The 23,710-nt window shown below is 43.3% G+C and overlaps 1 protein-coding gene across 1 annotated transcript in view; it reads right to left on the bottom strand.

Moving 5' to 3' along the window:
- The window catches only part of SH3RF3 (SH3 domain containing ring finger 3), a 254,351-nt gene that overhangs the window by 90,892 nt on the left and 139,749 nt on the right, over nt 1-23,710 (bottom strand). Inside the window, exon 2 of the mRNA XM_065677840.1 lies at nt 6,135-6,410. Within this exon, the coding sequence (XP_065533912.1) occupies nt 6,135-6,410 (276 nt within the window). The remainder of the gene's footprint in view (nt 1-6,134; nt 6,411-23,710) is intronic.

Genomic DNA, 23,710 nt, shown 5'->3' with positions numbered 1-23,710 from the left:
GACTCATACTGCTCAAAGTTTCTCTTTATAGAGTTAAAACCTAGAACATACCAGTCATTGCAAAAGCTCAGGTGACTAGACCCAAACTGTGGGTTTTCCTTGTTTGAGCCACTCAACTTGTCCATGGATTTCTGCTATCACACATCTGTCTGCTGGGGCTGCCATACTAAACATGCCCTTGAGTCAGCACCGCCTCCTACAGAAGGCAGCCCTCTCTGCAGGGCACTGCCCAGATGCTCAGATCTCTTATGGCCAAGGGAAAGGAGCAGGAGGAGAGAAGCTGCTAAGTGAAGTTTGCAGAGGTGCCATTCATTTTCTCTTGGCATCCAATCTTCCTCTGTTCCTGTGCAGAAAATGCCTTCCTCCAGAAAGCTGAGACAGAATTCCCTGCTGTCCTCACTTTATTTCTACCACTCACTCTAGGAAAATAAGAGCTACATATGGTCTATCACTCTCCATGTAACAAGCTATCCATGTTAACTAGCCAGGCGAGGGGAACTGGGCATTTTTTGTAGATACTGCTCACACAGGGAAAAAAACCCCACAAATTCCTGCTCCAGCATGTTCAGACTGTGGATTTATGTTGCCAGAAAATGACCAGAACAGGGATGTGATGTGATGTACTTCGCAGGTTTTGAACATGTGCATTTTGAACACTTGTGCTTCAAAATAGTTTAAATGTTTCCTTTAAATTATTCGTCTGAATGAGCCATTGGGGGAAAAGCTCAGCGAAACAGCCACAGACTGAGCCCTTCAGCTATTTATTGCAGCTGGAAGGATGCAAAAAGAATTTGTGCATTTAATTTCCTGAAGAAACAGATAGCATTCCTTTCCAAAGCCCTGTCTCCACAGACCATATTTGAACTGTGTAAAGAGCTGACAGTATTACATCTCTGAGAAGTTTCCACATGCTCTTACAAAAGAATGATTATCACAAGTTTAGAATCTAGGTAAAGGGGGTAAATGAAGAAAATAAAAGACTGCATCACTTCAAGAACCTGCTATGAGCGTTCCTACATTCTCTATTTGTTCAGTTATTTTAAAAGACTTTTTAAAAACAAAATGTGATTGGTCTGCATTTTCACTATATGCTCATGTACACATACATAATTCTATGTGTGTGTGTGCAAACATATGCGTATATAAATGTATATGTGTATATACATATTTGCATATATACACACACACCTAAGAAAGTAAGAAAAAACTTAACTGTAAAACCCCAGAAGCACTCAACTAGATTTTATTAAAGGCACCATGCAATCCCATCCCTAGAGCAGGCTGGACAGACACCTGCAGAAAGGTTTATCCCACACTGATACTACTTGAGGATGGGGCAGGGAATGAGTAACCTTTGAAGATCCCATCCAATTTTACCTTCTATGGACCTATGAAATCTGGAAGCATTTCCATATGCCGATCTTAGTTCAGCTCTGCCAAGTATGGTTGTGGAATGTGGTCTTATATGAGAAAGTCAGATAGCTGCACGTCTTGAGATATGCTGACATTCAAAATGTGTATCTCTGTGGGAGAGCAAAGTGCAAATCCTTGAGAACGCTTTCCATTACAGAATTCGCTTGCAGAAGGGTGTTGAAAATCTCCAGGAATTACAGCAAATCCCAAAACATCTTCTGAAATTCTTTATTAATAGGAAGTTTCTTTGAATTTACAACCTACAACATCATTCTATAAACAGTGCTGGTGAAAGCTTCAGCATGAACTATTTTAGTACCTTAAATTAGTTGGATAGCCATGCTACTTATAAATTCCTAGAAAGGTTCCCAAAAGGATCATGAATAGTAAAGAGACAAAGATCTCTTGGCACACTACTTCAACTTTCTGATCTTCACTATTTCACATGTACTAAATTGATTTCCAGGCAGCACAAAGGAATCCAAACCTCAAATCTCACTTCAAAAGCCAATGGTATCCACTGAAGTTTGATAAAGATGCCTCATGCTCTTTTTATGCCTGTTACTAAAGTCTCTAATTATTTGCTCTCTCGTACTTGCTCAAGTCTTTCACTATTCATCAGGACTGGGCAGCCTTGCGACAGGCAGGTGGGACCTGCAGTTCCAGTTTATAACCATTATCAGAAAGGAAGTCAAAGATAAATCACTTAAAAAGCAATCTGATTGATGGAGAAATGAACCCTTGTGCTGAGAAAACAGCACAAAATTGTGCCCAATAACAGTCATGATTCACAACCTGATTTTTACTCTAGTCATTAATGGCCATTAAGGAAGCAGTACAACGCAGATGTGCCTGCTATTCAGCAGAGATAACAACTTCATCTAGAACACTGGGGAGATCTCAGAGATGGCAGGATAGCACTGCGCGGTGCTCAGTGTGCCCAACTACAACGCTTGCCAGCTGGCGTGACAATCCCAGTTGCCGGTTACTGCCTGGACGGTCCCTCTGTAAACAGCAAATGCTGTTGGAATTGAGTCCTAAGGGACTAGGATGCTGCTCCGCAGCCAGGAACCAGTATTGCATGTGATGGCTCCAAGACTAGCACAACGCTTGTCAAACACCGCTGTGGGCTGAGAATGGAAGTGTTGGAAAATTGACAAAATAGATGATGTTATTAACAATGTGATGAGTAATAAAGCGTGGCAAACAGTTGATGCTACCTTGACAAGTTTGAGACTCACCTACTACATGAAGTGATGCGAAGGGTGGTCAAACACCAAAACAAAACTGTGAGCTGAATCTGGACTCAGTCTAAGGCTGGAGTAACTACACAAACAATGTCATTACTCGAGATCTGCACTGCTATAGCTGAGAGCAGAGTCCTCTTGCACACAGTTTGTACCAGACATTGCATAGCCCAAAGAATGATTGATTATTTTTAAAGCAGAGACAGCAGGAGCCCAGTTACATACTGTGGTACCACATAAGAAGGAGACATTAGAAAGCTGAGTTAAATTAGTCTATCCCAAGGGCATGCAATGAGACTCTGGAGGCCACATGCTGACTGCAACCATGCAGGCAAACACCAGGAGTAATGCTTCTGAAGCTACTGGAGTTAAACTGCTGCAAAGGTGACACAAGGCTGGAGTCAGTTGTTACAGAAAGCAAAACAACTGCTAACTGCCCGGTTTGCCTGATCAGTGCTGAACACTGAAGGAAAATACGTTAAGTCACAGATCTGATATGTTTTATCTCCTTGTAGCCACTGCAGAGGAGGGAACAGTGGTGGGACCCTCTGCCTGTACAGATGGTTTATTTAAGAGGAGGAGGTAGGGGGAACAGTCCACAGCAGAATGACAGATATGAGCTTTTTTTTTGTTGGGCTGGCTACTCAAGATAGAGGTTTCCCTGTCCCTCCTGGTTTGATACTTACACATACAAAAGTATTAAATTTGATTTATCTTTGGCCTTTATCTGGAGAGTGCTGTGTCTCCAGGAGATGAAAACGGGTAAGTGGCAGAAGCCCTCTGCACCCCTGCTCATGAAGATGAGTGTAAAGCAGACTTCATTTCCTTGCAATCCACCTCTGGGACAACAGGGCATTTTAACTTGGAAAAAAAGATCAAAAAACAACCTAGCAAGAGTAAACCCCAAATAACCTTCATTTGCTTTCTTTTACTGCCCTGACATATTCTGGCTGCATCATAAGAAAGGGGATGGGAAAAAGCAAAGTCTACCAAAAAAGCAACAAAACATCATGATAGAGTCCCTATGTTCAACTTCCCTTCTTGTAGTTTCTTTTCAGAGGAAAAGTCTTCTTTATTATATAAGTAAAATCCAATTACAAGTGTCTGATAGAGTAAAATCAGTTGCAGGAGGACGCAAATAGGTTACACTAGTTTGTATAAAAGTTATGCTGATGCAACCCCCTCTACCTGAGGAGAGAATAAATAGAGTAAATGAAATTGCAATCAGGTGCAGCATTTTCAGATATTCAAATGATTACTATTGTTCCAAGTGACAAATCACATCTACAGCAATGCAGGGCTCATGACTCTGTGCAGAGGAACTGACTGCATGAGCAGATGATCTAAAATCTGGGCTAAACAGGAACCTTCATCAGTGCAGGTGACAGCTAAAATTAGCACTGAGAAAACTGATGAAAACATGACGGTAAAGTCCCAAGATGAAAAATAGATTATTCACTGTCAGAGAGAACAATAGGGAAGACATAAAACCAGTTACAAGGTGACAGTGCGTGCACTGGAAGGAGCTAAAGAAGAAAATAGCGGTAGAGGAGAAACCAAACCCCCTCAGGGAAAACACAGTCATCAGGGATAAAAGGATGCAGACAGTAACAAGGGGTGAAGAAAAGGAAAATCGAGGATTGAGAGTAGAGCTACATAGCAGAAAGAAATGCTCCATGTGAGAATGGCATTAGACAGCCACGAAAATGAGAACTATCATCGTACAAAATCAGTTATTATGAAGGAGGTGTACTAATATACTGCACCAAATAAATCAAATACAGAAGTGTCTAGGAAAGGATCTGTTTTAACAAAAAAGTCCACACTGCCTGCCATAGCCATTAAGTTTCTTAGACTGCACAAGCAATGAATACCTTAAGCAGACAAGGAAGATTACTCTCAGATAAGTCATCATTGTACCTCTGGGCAAGCAGTGAGGAGAACAACAAGCCAGCAAATATATATTCACTGATAGGATCTCAGAGGTAACTTCTGGCCAGCTTTCTGTAAGTGCATGGCTGCTACTTCTCACTAAGCAGCCCACTTTCTTTCAGAGATTCACAGCTCCAGGGGAGGCTGGGTAGTCACAGGGTTTGCAGTGTTTGCTATCAAACGTTTTGCTTGCTATGGCTCAAAAGTGCTTACAAGTCTTTTGTTAAATAAATATGAGAAAGTATACATTCTAGGAAATTGCGTTCTGCAGAGCAACGTTGTGTGAGTGAAAAAGATGTTACATTTGGTGAGAAAATTATATGCTGCAAGTAATTCATTCAGCTATAATAAGCAGCCTCAAAAGAGGAGGTCAGTAAAATCCTGGTGAAGGATATTTTTATCACCTATTTCATATTCATTTTGAGCATAATTGTTATTACTTTATGTGATGCTATAACAACCACAGACAGCTGAAATAAAACAGAAAATGACAATGAACAGGTTCTCCATGGCATTCAGTGCCATAAATTAACATCAAGGGATACGCTGTGTTTTACTGTGGGCTTCTTGATAGCCATGAAGCCCATCTAAGGTCAACATGAATTCTAGGAAGGGGAGAGGAAGACAAAAAGCAGGTGGGGAGGTGGGGGAAAAAGGGTAAACGTGACATTTTAAATCCAAAGGAAATCATAGTACCTCGTTTTTCTCTCATTCCAACTGGAATTTATTAAACATTTTGTTTTTTAAAAAACCAAATACTGGTTTTTAATGTCTGTTTTCCAGTATCTTCACATCCTTAAAATAGGAAATAACTGTGACATATTATAATAGCATATTTCAACTGCTAATTGGTAGATGGTATGATGCAATATGTATTTTGAAGCTGAATGGCATTTTAAAACACTGCGGTATCTGATTCAACAAGGAGCATTAAAAGACACATTTCCATTAGATTTTTTTTTTTTTTAAATTGAGTTGTTATATAACGTTTCAATGCAGATGAAATGTGTGCTTTCTGGAAAGAAAATGTTCTCAGAAACTGTGTAGCCAGTTCTACTTGTTTAGTTTCATTGGGTTTGTACCGATCTTGATGTATATGGCACAAGCTATCTTGCTGGCTTCTCCTTTAGACAAAATAGGAGCAATCTCCCAAAGATGCTAATATGGGGCTTGCCCTGTTAGGAAGATTTATGACCATGTAGTCCCACAGCACAGCTGGTGCGTGGGACATTGCAAGGCCACCAAGCAAGCTCTGGAGAAGTCAATGTCCTTCAGCACATTAAGTGAGGGGACATCCCACTTCATAAAGGATGTCAGCCCTGTCCCTGAGCTCAGGAACTTTAGTTTTCTCATACAAGAAACAGGTTGGAAGAACTAAACGGAGCACAGGGGGTCTCTGGTCAGAGGTGCCCAGGGCAGCCAGGCAGATGTCCCCGTGGTCCCAGCACCACTGTGCTCCAGACTCAGACACTGCTCCATCAGTCCCTATAGAAGCACCTTTCTAAACTTTAACAAAAAAACAATACCAAAAAAATCCCCTACCTTGGTGAAGGTCAGGCAATCCTTGTCTTGATCTTTATCCTTTATTTCAAAGTCGTAAAGTGCTTTGCCCTGAGGTGGAGCTTGGGGGAGGGGCTTGATACACTGGATGTAGCTGGCAGGGAAGAAGCCATGATTCCCATTGAGCTCCCCATGGTACCAGTTCTCGTCCACCTTCCGCCGCAGTATAATGATGTCCCCCTTGTTAAACTTGAGGTCACCAGGCTCTTTTCCTTCATATGTGTAGAGAGCTTTGCCATAGGGAAGCTGAGAAACACTCTGCGGAAACAAAATGAGCAACATCTTTAAGAAAGCTTGAGCCAGCACCAATTGCGTTCTTAAAGCCACTTTCTGATCCATGACCACATTACCCCAATGACTAGAGATGACTGCTACATAATACTACACCCTGGATCTCACAGGAAAACTAGGATGCCTGTGATGGCAAGATTGAGAAGCTAAGCGTGTTAACATCAGTGCAGGCACTGCAGTTCTCTTGAAGCTCAGCTGAAACTCATGGTACCTCTTACACCATGAAGCAGCATCTGATAATTTGCAAAATACCCTATGTAAGCGGAACTACATGTTTAAACAAGTAAAAACTTAACATGTGTAAAGGTAAAATATTAGACATTTCGACGTTCAGGGTTGCTTTTGTTTCTGAGGCTCAGAAGAGAAGACAAAACAAGCTTGAAGATTCCTGTGCTTGTAAAAATTGGCAAATTGAAAATTTTTCATTGTCATTGAGCAACTCCAAACACTTCTGAGTTTGAAGCTTTTAGTCCAGCTTTTGATGCTGTAACCAAATACTCTTTCAAAAAGTCCCCAAGTCTCATGCTGCTCGCTGAGGGCTACTGTAAACAGTTATAATATTCTTTGTTGCTTATGTATTAATGTCCCTGTGGAAAATCGGAATAGGCAGAATGCTTCAAATCCTTCTTTTAGAACTAAAAAGAGCTCTGAGGCTTTCACTCTCATTAAAGGAAAGAAACAAACTTAAGAAAAAATAAAATCACAGCACAAGAGCAAAAACCCTAAAAAGTTAATGTTTGGTGTAATAGAAAAGAGAAATCTATTTGAGGGAAACGACTTGACTGTGAAGACTTCTTCCCAGATTTCACCCTGGCCTGGTGAAAGATTATCAATCGCATGGACAATTTCTTGGTGGAAGAAACAGTTTATGCGGCCGTCTGTGGGTATTTGTTCCCCTTCTTCTTGTAGAATCCTACAGAGCAGGGTTAACTGTGCTGGACACAGCTGCCTGCTGCTTTGGTCCTGTAATAGCAATTTATTCCCTAATGGGGAAGAACAGGTGCATCATTGCATTATATTATGCCATTTTTTATGTTATTTAGCTGGAGCTAAGAGTCAGCTTCCAAGCGTCATCACAAATATGCATCAGCACATACCACAGGAGATGTTAAAGGGGTTCTGCAAAGTCAACCTTTCCTAAGAGCATTTTTTTCAGAGGTGTATTTCTAAAAATGACAGAGTTTTCTGTGGCATATATACGCCTCTGAGTAGTTTGTTCCCTGCTCCATACACTGGCTGTCAGTGGGGTGCCCTACAGGGACAATGAAAAAGTAAGGCTATGTTTAATAAAACACCCTGATATTCCCCCTGTGTTTCTTATATCTGTATTTCTGGATGACATTCCTCTGCAAAAGAATAGCACTTGGATGCTTTCCAGAGGGAGACAGTGGAGTGGCCCAACAGAAACACTCAATTTCCCCTCCCCAGCCAGAAAATGAGACGCTGGGATGACTTTCTATACTAGTTGATAAAGCAACAAGCAGGGCATTTTCTGACCCCAATGGGTGCACTAAATTGACCCACTCTGTTAGGGCAGGGTTTATGTTCTTACACCTGCATCTTTCACCAGGAGGAGAAGCACCAGGCCGTGGCCTCTGGCTGTCTCAGGGTGCCTGACAGTCACTGCGGCAGGCAGATACCATGCTGCTCCAAAAGTTAGTTTCTTGCGTGCACCTACACACACGCATTAACTCACTCATTTTATTAGGAATGGCTTTAGTAGCTGTGCAGGCCTTGGAAAGCATGTGCAAGAGATCTTGTCTACGCCACAGAGTGAAGGAGGCAGTCGAACAGGCACAGCTCTATAGAGCTGTGTTGTCTGGATGGGGATTTAATTTCATTCAGATGTGCCCCCAGCTCTTGGTTTTCTCATACCAATTTACAGTTCCTTTTTTCCTCTGTATTCTTTTGGATTTGGCTGAAGGAAGGTACCCAGATAAAGACCACTCTTTTGGAAGCACCTTCACACATAACAAAGAGAAGCATAAAGGCAAAACAGAAAATCAACAGCCAACTAACAAAGCATGCCCCAAAGAGTCTCTGCCAAACCAGTGGCAGCATCCTACTGACATTTTTCTCTCTGCCAGGATGGTTATTTCCCTTGACACCAAAGCTTTGCTCCTCTGCCTGGTATTTTAAAGATGAAACAGTCTCCTTCGGTAAGGCATAGATTGCATTATTGCGCTACCTATTTGAAACTAGAAAGAAAAAAAAAGGAAAAAGCTGAAAGACTTGTAGTAATTTAGAAATAAAAGATTAATTACTTTAACTCATGCTGAGAGAAGACAATTTATCAAACTCGGAGTAAGACTTCTGCCAGGTGCGCACTGAACCACTGCTGATCCAGGCACATGCCTGGCAAGCAGGCTCTGTATCACTTACCCTGGACCAGGCCTTACTATTCCCAAGATCTCTGTAGCAGTTCAAGGTCAGACCACTTTCGTTACTTTTTAACCACTTTCTCTTCCCAAGTCTCATTTTACTGTGTAAAGAGTCAACAGCCCCAGAGCTACAGAAAAAGAAACGGTATTTTATTCAGTCTCACACATCATCAATGGAATTCTTAGGCAACACATGCTGGGCTTTTATTACTAATTAATTGAGCTGGCTAGAAGGTGGCTCAGGTGCCTCTTTATACTAGCACCTGATGAAAATGCAGACTAGCTGCAGGACACAAATTTTCATTTGAAATCTTGCATTGCTTTATTTGGAGACCCTAATGTGGCACCCCAGGGAATCTGCAGTTTCGGTGTTTGTGTTCCTATTCTCTTTAATGGGCTTAGTTACTGGGGGCTGTCCTACACAGAGAAGATCTGAGCACAAGGTGTCAAAACTATAACTGCCAGTGGGAAGGTGCTTCCAAAATGAAGTGTTTCAATTATCAGCCTCAGCTTTTCTGATTCTGAGCCACAGCTTTTCAACTAAAAAGTCTGTAGAAGCATTTTTAAAAATTAACATGCTGTTTAGAGGAAAAGACACCTTCCTATTGAAAATCCGCTGTAATTGAGGCATTTCCCAGCCTTTCTGTAAGGCCAGAAGTACACATTTTCATACAACCATTCCACGTAAAGCTTGCATTTACTGTGGTCGAGGCAGAGGTAAAGAACAGAGTCCTCTAACCTTTTACAAATGAAGGTACTTTTTGCATTCTAAAGCTCTAAATATCTATTCCAATCAACCAAAGAGAGAAACTCTTCATCACAATTACAAAAATCTCACAAAATACACTCTTGAAGTTTCCTTGCTGATGTTTTCTGGCCAAAAGGTCCAGCTTTCAGTGGACTTTCAGTGGTCAGAGTATATTAATGAATCCCGGTCTCTAAGAAGCACATTTGGGAAAGTTTCTAAACATTGTTCTTGCTTTTGGTTAATCCATAAGTAAGAAGCAAATCAGATTCAGAAAAATCTTCCTAACTGCACCTGAAGGGAGGGAACATTAAGTAATGCAAGAAAAATGATCACTGCTGCTTTTTGTTAGCTGCAACGTTACTCCCCATAAAGTTAAGTAATTCTTAGAAATCTTCTTATGATCCCGTGATTATTTCCCTTTTTGCCAAATATTTGTGCAGAGCAATTCTGGCCTAATCGCCCCCTTTTTCTTCACTTGACTCCCCAATTCAGAGGGAAAGGAATCACTCAGGACTGATCTCAACTCTCATGAAAAACCCAAGCCCTTCTGGGGAACATGCGCTTTCCATTTTCTGTTCAAAATCTCTGCCCCATGCACTATCCTACTTCCCCTCAGCAATTTCTTCCACATAACGGCATTTCAACCAGACATCATCATCTTCAGCATGCCCAGGATGTCCTTACAAAATCTTCTAATCTAAAACAGGCTGCAAAGTGTCACCTAAGAGATCAGGCTAAAGAAAAGCAGAGGCAGGCAATGGTTTTGGTGGGTTGCAGTGATAAGCTCATAGAGATGTCTCTCCAGTAACTGCAGGAGTGCTTACACCTTCCTTTTGCTCCCTGCTTCAGCAAAGCAAACCCTCCTCACCCGTCCTCTGCCGGGGCACCACTGCAGCACCTCTGAGCCACCACACCACCCCCTGCCATCCAATTCATCCCCTGCTCCTCAGCCAAAGCCCCTTCTCAGCCTTAGGCCCCATCCCGGAGTCTTCGGCAATGCTGTGCACCAGGAGCAAAACTTCCTTTCCAGCCTGGCCCCAGCAGCATCGTTCTCCTCCTCACCCCGTGGTGACCAGCTCCACAATGGCCACCTTGCACTCAGGACCAAACCCAGGGCAGTATGACTGCCCCAACAGGAGCTCAGCAGAGACCACAACCCCAATACCACCCTCCAAGCCAGCTCTTGACCTGAGCTCCTGCTCTGAGGGATGCTGCCATCACCTCCCTCCCCAGCTGTCATGAAATCTGGTCGGACATAATGCAGGCGGCTGCAAAATTAAACAGCCTCCACATCTGACTGTATCAAGAAATCGATTTTCCCTGTTGATTTATTGTTAGGTTAACTGGAATTCGGCTGTGATGTGTATTAGATTCCAAAACTCCACGTGGGTGTGTACAGAAATAAAGAATGTAAGAAATAAAGGAAGGAAGGAAGGGATGAAGTCACAGTCAATGGCAATGGCCAGTTTCTTTTTCTTGCCAGCAAATGTGTGTTGGCACAATGCTGAATACTGCCAAAGGTTTCTTTCTGATTTCAGCAATCAATACCGACATAAAAGCCTGAAGCGTTAATATGCTGAAACTCCCCTTGCAAAAGACTCAGTAACATGTTGGCAACTCAATCATTCTGCATTTGTGTTTCAGCAATGTCAAATGGCAGTAGTTAAGCAGAAACCTGCTGGCAAACTGACAAACAACAGCCATGAAGCAATTAAGTGGCAAAGCTGGCGAATTTTTCATTACATATCCTGAAAAATAAAAGGAGGGGAAGAAAGCCCAGCCCAAACATACTTGTTTCCAATAAATTCTCCCAGTAGAAAGCTTTGTAGAGAGTGAACTGTACAGGTATAGTAGGCCTCAAGTTTTCAAAAGTTATGGAAAAGAGGCATTTTCCCAGTATGTTTGAAAGCAACTCAAGCTCCAACATGGGCCAAAGCCAGCTTCTGCATGTGATACTTGAAGGAAGTCACTACTTAGAAAAGGGCCTGATGCTTGTTCAACGTACAGTCTGGGTACCTAAAACCCATGCTTTTCCTACTTTACACTATTTGGGAAAGGAAAAGAAAAGCTTCCCCAAGGAACCTATTTTTTCTGAGAGAGCTCACAGAGCCTGGATGTCTAAGATAACTATGCCTTCAGTTTGTGTCTGTATGAGCTATGGACGGTGTTCACCCAAGACAGCATGAAAATCTCACGTGCAAAATCATCACAATCTGGCCGGATTTGCTGGCTCACAAGCACACAAGAGAAAAGTCCAAGTCTATTCCTTGACATCAATACATTCCCTTATATAAGAAATAAATAAAACACATCGGGGCGAGGCCTGCAGCTACTAAACCCAGACAGAAAAGCCTTCTATCTATCAACCCTTCTATCAAACCAAGCTTATGTTCAGACTCTTGAAACCCAAGAAACCTCCTGAGGCTCCAACTACAACTTGTCTCTGTAATAGCAGAGCAAAAGATTGGTTTTCTGCCGTGTGAAAGCCATGTTAATGCTGAAGGGTAATTTCCCTTGCTGAAGCTCTTGCCTCGCGAAGCTCAAGCTGTGTAGAGAAGGGAAACCTCAGCTTCTTTGTTGCAAGGGCTTCCCCTGCGCTGGGGGGATTCCCTGTGAGAAGGTACCCTCCACTGACCCCTGTTTCAGGGGTTAAACTCCTTCCTTCCACTTCAGGGGTCTTGTTCATAGTCAGAGCCAGAGGTGAAGCAGGAATGGACAAAGTCAAACAGCCTCAGAACACACTGCTGGAGCAGCCTGGTAAGAGCACTACTAGGCAGAGTAATTTATGGGGTTGTTTTAGACTACTTCAGTGATTTTAGCAAAATACACTGGCAAGTTGCTTGTTGCAGTTCTTCAAATTTCTCCAACATCTCCATATCCCCCACTCTCCAAATACGTATCTGAAGAGTCTGTTCCTCTGAATGAGCGAATACACACTTATCTCCTCCATGAAGTACTATCAAGTGTAAACATCCAAAGCAAATCAAAAGTCAATAAAGAAGAAATGACACAGAAAGGAAAACATAATGAAAAGCATGCACATCTCAGCTGTAAACCATGATTATACACAAACTATTCCTATAGCATAAATAATAATTAAAACACATATTGTTAATTTTTGGCTTCATTACTCTGAAGAATCACACATTACTCTGAATCTCCCAGTCTACACAAGCAAGGATTCAGTGGCAACACATGGAACTGCATTTACATCTTCCAAGTAGTAGGCATTTCCCCACGAGCAGGCTGGGCAACACTTCAGCATATGGTTTCTTGCCATCCATAACAGCTTCACAGAAATCACAGCAGCTGTGTTGGAAAGGACAGAGGTTGCCTGGAAGAGCATCCATCAGCAGGACTGCTGAGGAGGAGATGGGCTGCTTCCCATCACTAGCACCAGGATCTCGGTCATCAAAAGCACACATGAAAATCAGCTGAGAGCAACTTAAATCCTCAGTGTGAAACCACTGCTTGTATCCCTGTGGGATGGAAAAGTGGAAGGCAATGTGATGTTCAGAGTAGTCAGTGGTAAGCACAACAGGCAGCCCAGTCATGGTAAGGTAGGCTTGGTAAGGGACATAACATGACGAGCAGCAGCGGCTGTGACTGTCCCCTTGCTCCTTGCCATCCAATTCGCTACAGTCACTCTCGGTTCAACATCTTTCAAGAGCAACTCAGCTTAAATTAACAGCAGTGCTTAAAATACATCTCTTCTTAGTCATCCCTAGGAAGCAAGAGAGAGCACTTGCACGTGCAATGAGCTCAAGAAACAAGGGGCTGGGCAAGCTTTAGCCAGTGCAGTTTTACAAATGTATACCACCATAAGATCTGTGTCCTGAGGAGATTTAGCAGCTTCTGTTCTCAAGAGGAACTTTCAGGCTGACAGATCATAAATCACCATTATACCTCACAGCAAAAACTCTTAAAAAGTGGTTTGTCTTCCATGTAAGATGGTTTGTCTTCCATACGGCCATTCAGAAGCACTATTGCCCCCAGGTCACCTGGCCCAACAGATCATGATGGTGACACTGCAGCATTTGCTTTCATAGAAAGCTAATAATAGGAAAATTAATCAAAGAGAATCTAATTCTGCACAAAGCAGCAAAGACAAAAACCAGCAATGTGCTATTAGTCCGCTCTGTGAGAACCACCAGTTAAAAGCCTGAAAAATCACAGTTCGCAGATACAACCTTTCTGAAATTAACTTTGAGAATAAAAGTAGTCACGCCAACAATAAAAATGGCACCATGAAGAATGAAAATTGAACATAATCCTTTACATACCCTGGAAAGTGTCATGCTTATTTGTAGTGTCATGCAAGTAGTAATTAATCACAATGAAAATAAAAATTCTTAACTGAAGCTCTACTGTCTTATTTAACTAGGGACTTGGACATAATGGTTAGGCCCTGATCCTGGCTGATGGTGCTGCAGAGGGCTTCAGTCCCTTGTTATATCTGAGGACACGTGCAGACAACACTCGCTTGACCTGTGCACAGCTACTACTACTTGTGTGAAACACTTCTCTGAAACTGTTTCGAGGTGCTAGGAAGTCTCGGGAATACCTCTATGTGTTCCCAAGAGGTGGTCCTTTTTATACATGGAGAGGAAGTGCCCAGACAGCTCAGGACACTGTATGCCATTTCCAGAATTGATCTCTTGCAATAAGATGCTATGGGAATCTCTCAGCAGACAGAGACAAAACAAAGGTGAGCAGGTACGGCATCATTCTAGTCGACTGCATTGCTCCCCAAAGAACAGGAAACAACAATGTTCACCACCCCAGAAGAGGAAAGGATGCTGTTAATCCTCTTCAGATGCGGGTGCACAAACTGCTCTTTAAAGAGAAGAGCGTCTCTTGATGTTATTTTGTAGTTTATATGGCAAAATTGCATTTTACCTTATAAGGTCTGTCTTTGTACACACCAAGATTAAAGAATGTTTCAAACATTCCCTTGGCAAATGCAGTTAGTGCTTGCAGCACAACTGAGAAAGAAACAGCAGGCTTTCCACTACAAAGTTTGTCACATAAGTATGTTTGGGATTCTTTGCTTTATCAGAATAAGAGCTCAGTTTTACAGTCCAACACTGTTTCCCTTAGGAAGTTTAAAAACTTGAATGTAAGATCATCAGATCATCCCATGCTGAGCTCATCCGATCTCGTAATCACTGCTAAAATAGCTTCACACTTTCTGCACATCTCACGCTGCTTCAGCCCGTCACTCAGTATCTATCAATATTTACACATTCAAAGATCTCTTTTTCCTAGCAACACGTCATTTAAAGTGAAGAATTCTCAAACTACATGCACTCCTATTAAACAACACATGACTTTCAGGGTCAGGTTGGATTTCTAGCAGTGAATTAACAGTTATCGCTGCCCAGAGAATCCATGGGTAACACCAGCCAGCTGTTTAACCGTGTCAGCAAAAAGCCCCTCATGTTCTGCAAAACCCGAAAGCTTCCAGACCCTCAGCTCTTTAATAAGTGGTAATGTCAACACACTGCTGGCATTGTAGATCAAATTCTGATTTCAGTTATACTGCTTTAATCCAGTTAATCTTGATGAAGCGGTGTGGATGTGTAGAAAAATGTCTACACAATAGAGAGCTTTATTTTACAAGTAATCTCATCTGAAACAGAACTGAATGGCTGGCAGCCTTCACCAAGGAAAATAGCTATTGATCTCTCATGTGCTGGCCATAGCTTTACAAAACCTAGGTATGCTCTGAGAATCTGTCTGTCCTTCACTTTTCAAGCAGAAACAGCCACTGGATCCTAATGGCTAAATCTTACCCTTACAATCTCGTTCAGGGGTCCTGGTGAAAGGCCCAGCAGCTATACACAGACATTTCAGAGCAGAAGCTGGCCTACAACAAGTCCCAACCAATAGCTGAGAGGACCTCTAATCCAAGAATGCAACGTGGCTTCTCCAGAAACCACCAGACAAAATATGCCTCAACTGCCTGCCTTGCAAAGGCAAGGGGCACCGAAGACATCCCGAGTAAGGGCTTCAGGATGCTGCTTGAGCAGTTCAAGGGGGAAGGCAAAGTTGGCTACATTTAGCCTGTCAAGAGCCACAAATAGAGGCATGCTATAAAACAAAGAGGAGCTCCCTCAAGGCTATGGAGAAACACAAAACAAAATCTTATATTCAAGGCACGACGGCAGCTATATATTTAAGGTTTCCTTGTGTTCTCCATTCAAAGTGTGTCTTAAATCCTTTAAATAAACATTAAATCTCTCACTGATTACTCCCCAGACAACACCGCTTCGGTCAGGACCACAACTTGGTTTTCCCAGCTGCCTGCCAGAACCCAGTCCTTGCTCTCTTTATTTTTGGTAAAAGAAACAAGTAAAAAGTCAGCCCACCGTGCAGTTTTGAAAGCCTTTTGTTTTCTCAGGCTCCTTCACCTCAGCAGCATTTACAGCCCTGGAATTTTACACAATACTTTATGCTGTAGGTCACGGCAAGAAAAAAGTACATTTTGGGGAAAATACTAAAAAGCATTGCATAAAATGAATCTCCACTGTAACCGCCTCATTTCATCTTTCCTGGTAGAAGCTGACAAAGCATGGAACAGCCTACATTTTCCAGTGGTGCCCAACCCAATACCTTCTGTCTGCTTTCCAGCTTTTCCACGTCTTTCTTCTTGGCTCCTTGCCTTGTGACTCAAGAGTTCCCTTAGCAGAAATCCTCTCCCACCTCCACCCCAGAAAGAACTTTATGGTCCAGACCTACTACAACTCATCAGAGCTGGGTTTCCTCCTGGCAAACACCAGGCAGGTCACAGCTCCCAGACCCAGCTTTGCCACGACTTTTCTACTGCCATTTTTCTCTCTCAGGTGGACCACAGGGAGAGGAGAGTGGCAGAGGAAGGGTCTAGAGATGAAGCTGACCCAGAAATGGAGCGGTCGGCTGTATTTACCATCTGGCGAAGCTCCCAGAGCTCAACAGAGGGAGCCCCACTCCGGAGAATCTTGCCGGCATTGCTAGCAGTGGAGAAGAGACTTTTTTGAAAGAAATAAATGCACACCAGGAGAATCTTTCTCCTCTCTTCTTCACACAAATATTAACTTAAAGGCTGTGCGAAAGCTTCTCTATCATTTCAATCATTGAGAATAAAGACAACTGGCGGCTGAAACAACACCAGACACTGACCGCCTCAGCTCACAGGCTCCAGCACCCAAGCAAAACAACCCAGAAAAATACAAAAAATGAGGGAATTTTTTTATTTACCCTTCTGAGGTGACATAGGGGTGTTCAAGGACCATGTTGGGATCACTCCTTCATATGGAAACCTGCACTTGCTGAGGAGCTGAAGGGTCTCTGAGGGTGTCAGAGTATTGCAGGGTTTGAAGGGTAAAACAGGGATGGTTTCCAGGGAGTATGGGACAGGCAGTAGAAGAAAAATGACCGTGAAGAACCTCTGATGTTGGAATGAGATTAAAAAGTGCCCAACCAAAGAACCTGACTAGCAGTGATGGTGGCAGGGTGGCTTGTAAACTGAGATGGGCAAATGGGTGAAGGATGAGAAGGCAGCCTAAATTCTTACTTCTGATGAAGGGGAATATATGAAATCCCTATTAAAATCCTAACACTTCTGCAAAAGATAATGGTCGATTTGCTTGCACTGCTTTTTTACTATACGCTTAATGATAAATAACGTGGTGCCTAGGCAGCACCTCCTTCTGTTGTGTCGTACTCACTGCATGTGACCACAGAGCAGAGTCCTGCACTATGAAACAGCAAATATCCCCTGTTTTCCCCTTGTCCAAAGTTTTCATAAGGCAGCTTTAAAAAACATACACTATGAGAACATCCTGAGATGGCATTAACAGTTTCGTAAGTACTATATTACCTGAACTGTGCCATCCTGAACTGACAGGCATTTGATAAATGCACCGTGGGCTGCATACACAGTGGAGCTAAATAACGTGTTTCCTTGGTAGCTCAGTTGTAAACTTCAATAGGTGGATAAATTCCCATGTCACTAAAGAATATTTACAACTGAACCTTATTTATCAGCAGCGTGCCCTTACCAACAGCCCACACAAATCCTGTTACACAAAAGCGGCTGTGGCTCTTTTCTCATAGTTACATGGAAATTGCAGAGGTTTCTTTTGCACTGGGACAAGCTTTATAGCCAGCATTAGGAGATGCTAACGCTGAAATATTCTTGGCTCAAAATGTCAGCGTGAAAGGAGTTAGCTCATCCACATCTGTGCTGTGTGAGCAGACTCCTCATCCCTTCACTGTTGGGGACCTTCTCAAGTGAGGACACACTGGGGGTCTCCACGCTCTTGTCTAAAGAAATGAACGTGATAACCTACTTGCCAGGAATTTTGAGATTGTTCCCCCCTCATTTGCCACAACTGGGAATATTAAAATATCTGGTATCCATGCAAAATTAAAAATCCATGCTTTATAAATCACAGCGTTCCAGCTCTGTTTATCCAAAGTGCTCTGTAGTTGTTATTCCCCCCCCCCACCAAAATGACCTTTTTACTCGGGACCCCTGCCCTTTCCTTGGCAGGACTGCAGACTCCTTCCCTCCCTGCACCTTGCCTCCGCTTTGTCCTCCCGTCCAGCTCCCTCGCCCCAAAACGCCTCATTAGCTACAATTTACTGACAGGCGCTTTCTTCACAAAGATGATTAGAAATCGTTTTCAAGCCTCAGTCCTGCTGACAGGACAGACTGGCACCTTCCTGCACGTTAGCCAGCTGACTGCCAGAAGGGCTTTAATCAGCCCTGGCTTTGACAAGTGCCGGGCGGTCAGAGGCAGCCTCCCTGTGCCATAAAGGTCAAAGAGCATCCCTGACGCCACGAGTCCTCGTCTCCTCCATGGTGGGAAAGGTCCCCTTCACTGAGTGCCGGCCTCCCATTAGGAGCAGTTCAGCTTCTCCCTCAGCTGGGGCAAAGCTCTGCGTGGTTTGATGTTAGGAAGCAACGGCAGTTGGAGCAGACAAGGAAAACATCAAGGAAGATACAAGGCTTCATAATGCAAATTACGCTTTCATGTCATTCTCTTGAATCCCCTTTGGGGAGAGGAAAGTTGATTTTCTACAGAATATGGGTCACAGTTATGCCTTAAGGATCTTTTGGCACTTTGGCTGCTTGCTGACATATTACGGGGCTCCTGGGTGTCTTTTCAGGTTAATGCTTTCAAAGTGCTGTCCCTGTGCATCACCATCATCTTCATCATCATCATAATACTATTAAAACAAAATTCATTTCCTGCACCCACTCCCAGGAGTTCCTCTCAGGCTGAATTTAATTGATGCTTCCTCCCGCACTCTGAGGGATGATTAAAATGAACGCTACGCATGTTTGGAAGCACCTCGGATTTCAAACTCTGCATGGTTTCTAATTAAAGGGACACACACAGGATGCTTGTGCTACATTTCACTCCTCTCTGTGGCTATTATTATTACATACATTTCAGCAGCAGTCAAAAGAATCTCTTCTACCTCACATAATAGGATCCTGATTTAGACTGGATAATCACCAGCCATTGATCTGGGTGAAAAATGTCTTTAGGAAAGGAGAAAAAAAAAAAGGCTTGAGATGTAACTAGCCCTCTGGCAGAGATATTGATATTAACGACCTAAGTGTTTGGATTTCTGGATTATGTAGTACCCAGTGTTAAGCACTGGTGCTAATGAAGTACAAGGGTGGGGGGGGGGAAAGGCAAACAAAAAAAATCCTCAAAAAACCAAGCAGCTATGAAACCCCCAGTATAATCCGCAAGGATGTGTGTGAGTGATGAAGCAGCAGCCCTGCTATCTGGGTGTCAAGGTCTTCGCTGCTATAGCCAACTCACTTCTTTTGAAGACTTGACTCTTCTCCAAGGTAAAGAGCATCAAAGACTTGTCACACTTTCAATCACACCCTGATGTACTATCGACATATTTGACATATTCCTCTATTACCTATGCATGTGTTTCCACAGAACACGGTCAAAGTCACAGGCGTGTGTGCTCAGCTCCAGACTTTTTGGGAGCCACAGCCCTGCATGCCCCGTGCTGTAGGATATGACCTTGGTGCTCACCAGCCTGCCAGCATGGGTCAGGCAGGGCACGTGGGAGCAGCTCGGTGTACTCAATGCCACGTGCACACCTTTCCTTCCACTTGTGGTCCAGGCATAGCCAGAGATGGCTTCATCTGGGGACGGCTGATGCGCAGAGATTTGGGAGGAAAGGGCACAGGTAGATGAGTCTCAGCACTACACCTACCCTTCCCTACCTACCGCTTCCCTCCCAGCTTTCTGGTGTCTCTGTGTCCTGGTGGTAAATACTTGATTCCTAAGCAAAACTGCCTGAGTTCAGACACAATTTTTAAGATGTTGCTCAGCTTTACCTTCAGAAGTCTCAGGACCCAAATGGGCAGGGGATGCAACCAGCACTGAAATCTTGCTGCAGGTAGTTACACATCTGAATCATCACCACCTGCATTTGACACCAACAAAGCTTCACAACAAAGCCAATACACCTGCTTTTCTGTTAGAAAACATGGGGCTGTAAACCTCAAAGAGGAAAATATTTCACATGTATTTGCTATTAATATAAAGCCAGCTCATAAACACTATCTTGCAAAGCCGTGCAGTCATTTTGAAATCTGCAGCTACATCTCACTAGATGCAATGACCTTAACATTTTCCAAGGCCTGCTTCTGGCTTTGCTTGCATGAATGTAAACAAATCAAGAGCTCCCCCACTGACCATAATGACAGTACTCCTGATTGTCACTGTTGTGGCAGCACAGTCAAGTTCAGTGGCAAGTGACACCAGGGGAAATGCTATGATAGCAATCCTATACTGCAATGCATGCATCTTTTACCACCTAGTAATATTTAAAGTATGGGATGCATTTGCTTTTTGAATGCCTTGTAAAATGCTACAGGCTATAAATAATTCAAACCAATAATAATGGGATGCTTGGGCATTTTTCAGGTTTAAGAAGGCAACTAACTTGGTGAAATAAACATTTTTTACTGAAATAGTTCTCACTGCTGATAAAGAAATGACTTACAATTAGATACACTGCATATTAACAATAGAAAAAGACTAAACAACAAAGCAAAATAGTGCTGGTGTATACATTTTTATTACTTATTCATCTACTATATGGTTTCAAATCCCTCCAGAACAGAACTGAACTCCTGTGCCTCTACCCTGGGCTAATGCTATAATCACTGGGCTATTGTTTGACATAGGAGCACTGGCTTCTTTTCTGGCCATGTTATAGAACTGAAAGCATTTTGCTTGTCAAAGACAGATTTTAGACACTTCCTGAAAGGATTGGGGCATACATCTCAAAAGGAAGAAGAGACTTTGGCCCGAGAGGGGCAGAAGTAAGATATACTGTCATCCTCAACACTTCCCTAGAAGGTAATTCAGCCTGCTGGCTTCACCTCCCCCCTCCTTCAGCAGGATAACTCTACAGGCACCCAGCCTGCCCTAACTCTTCTTACTGGGAGACAAGCTCAGGGGACCATTTCAGGACAATGGATTCTGGTATGGCAGTGAGGCACTTGCAAAACATGGGTAAAGTATGTGGGTAAGTATTGCTCAGGAAAAACATAAATGTACCCCGGAAAAGACTACATCCTGTATTTCCTTGACATAAAAACCAATTAAGCTTTGTTTCCCTGCTCATTATAGCTAATTATTCCATCATACTGCCTCCAAAAAGCTATTCATAGTTACATGTGTCATGTGACCTCAGCATACCTCTGAAGACTAAAGGTTTGTAAGTACATTTTGTGGAATAGCAGCAAGTGCTCTGTGGTCAAATGGTCCCTCTTTGAGATTCCCCTTTGTGAAGCTGCCAGAGAAAGCTGCAACCAACCCCCTTGACACCCTCAGCAATGGGACCTAGGAGAAAGAGCTTGAGAAAGAACTGGCCAAGGCTGGGGTTTTATGATAGGGGTGAGCCCATCTTCAGGCAATCTTTACTGGTTTGCCCTGCAGAGGACCTGGGGTTATTGGTTGATGAGAAACTTAACATGAGCCAGCAGTGTGCGCTTGCTGTCCAGAAAGCCAACCGTTTCCTGGGCTGCATCAAAAGGAGCGGGACCAGCAGGTCGAAGGAGGTGATCCTGCCCCTCTACTCTGCTCTTGTGAGACCTCACCTGGAGTATTGTATGCAGTTCTGGTGTCCTCAACATAAAAAGGACATGGAACTGCTGGAACAAGTCCAGAGGAGGGCCACGAGGATGATCAGGGGACTGGAGCACCTCCCGTATGAAGACAGGCTGAGGAAGTTGGGGCTGTTCAGCCTGGAGAAGAGAAGGCTGCATGGAGACCTCATAGCAGCCTTCCAGTATCTGAAGGGGGCCTATAGGGATGCTGGGGAGGGACTCTTCATTAGGGACTACAGTGATAGGACAAGGGGTAATGGGTTAAAACTTAAACAGGGGAAGTTTAGATTGGATATAAGGAAGAAATTCTTTCTTGTGAGGGTGGTGAGGCACTGGAATGGGTTGCCCAGGGAGGTTGTGAATGCTCCATCACTGGGGGTGTTCAAGTCCAGGTTGGACAGAGCCTTGGATGACATGGTTTAGTGTGAGGTGTCCCTGCCCATGGCAGGAATGTTGGAACTAGATGATCTTAAGGTCCTTTCCAACCCTAACTATTCTATGATTCTAATGTGTCTGTGGATTTAGCTCCCTGAGCTGACTCCTCAGGCTATGGGATGAGCACCATGCACTGCACAAGGAAGAGAATGGAGCCACACACCCTATGGAAGGGCTTAGATGGGAGCCAGAACATCCTTTTTCAGCAGCAGCTCCCAGACGGGCTCTATAACTACCCTAAAACCACAACTTCAGTATGACGGTAAGTGATAGCTCCAAGTCTGAGAATGAGTGCTGGATCCCTCGCTTGAGCAGATGGGAATTACTGTGCTGAATTTCAAAAGAAGGGAATTTAATTTCCGTGTGATGCCAATGCTTTCTTTATCCCACTGCCAGCCAGAATCTCAACTAAGGAATGATCCACATCCTAGTCTGAATGTTCCTATGGAGTCAGAACTTGAAAGAGTATGTTTGTGCTCAGAAATTATGCTTAAGTCCATCACAGCACAACAATAATTCAACTGCAATTGCTCGGAGGTACAGTCTGGAATAAAGCAGGTGTGAGTAAATTCAGAATCTGGACAAGTATAAGAAAAGTCAGTAAGTGATGGACAAAGACCCCTTTGAGACCTGTGGATGTTCATGACTGCTGAATCTAGTCAAATAATGTTGCAATAGATATATTTCTCAGGTTCTTAAACATTTTTTCTATGATGTTGCCAGCTTACTACAGGCAACAAAGCACCTCCCAAACCCTCTCATGAAGTTAGCTCTAAGCAAGAATTGCCAGAACCTGGAACTTTCACACAGTAAATGAAGACAGCAGGAGAGAGCAGAAGCATTACCAACATCCTCCCCCTAATGAAGGAAGGGACCTCAGCAAAGCCTGGCAAGAGGGTTTGCTCACCACATGAGAGGATCGGTACTGAGAGAAATTCAGAAACACACCAACAAGGGACTTTGCAACCCCAGTGGAAGAAAAAACTTCTTTCCGACCACAGGTCTGAAGACTGATGCAAGCCAGAGCACACGGCAAAGACATACCAAGCAGACCTGTGTTCTGGCTCTAGCTGTGGTCAAAACCCAAATCCTTGCAAGAATGCCAACCTCCCACTGAAGCTTTTTCATGCAAAATACAAAAGTCCTGCAGTGTGAGACGAGGCAACGTAAGCATGATGCAGTGTCACAGTAGCTTTAAAATGCCTTTGGGCTTATCAGTGTAGCAAATACCTAATGGTTTGTACTTCTAGAGCACTAAACATGCCATTACCCCTGCAAGAAGCTGATAACTGTAAAAATGCCTAGATAGGAGGACCATTCAGTTAGTGAGATCCTGTAGCAACTCGATCAATGTCTTCTCACACAGGTGGGAAACGAGAAAATACGTGTTCAATAGCTGAAAATACAAATTTCTCCATAGAACAAAACCAGGGGAAAATTGAACCCAGTACCAAAACACTGCACTGAGGAGACATCATCCCCTTAATTTGGTCTCAATTATAACAGTTTTGGGGTGTTTTAACACAAAAAGATGCAAGAAACTTTGCAAATTTGCTTTCAG

The sequence above is a fragment of the Lathamus discolor genome, chromosome 4, assembly GCF_037157495.1.
Source record: "Lathamus discolor isolate bLatDis1 chromosome 4, bLatDis1.hap1, whole genome shotgun sequence".
Classification (NCBI taxonomy): domain Eukaryota; kingdom Metazoa; phylum Chordata; class Aves; order Psittaciformes; family Psittacidae; genus Lathamus; species Lathamus discolor.
This window is presented reverse-complemented; position numbering and strand designations above follow the sequence as displayed.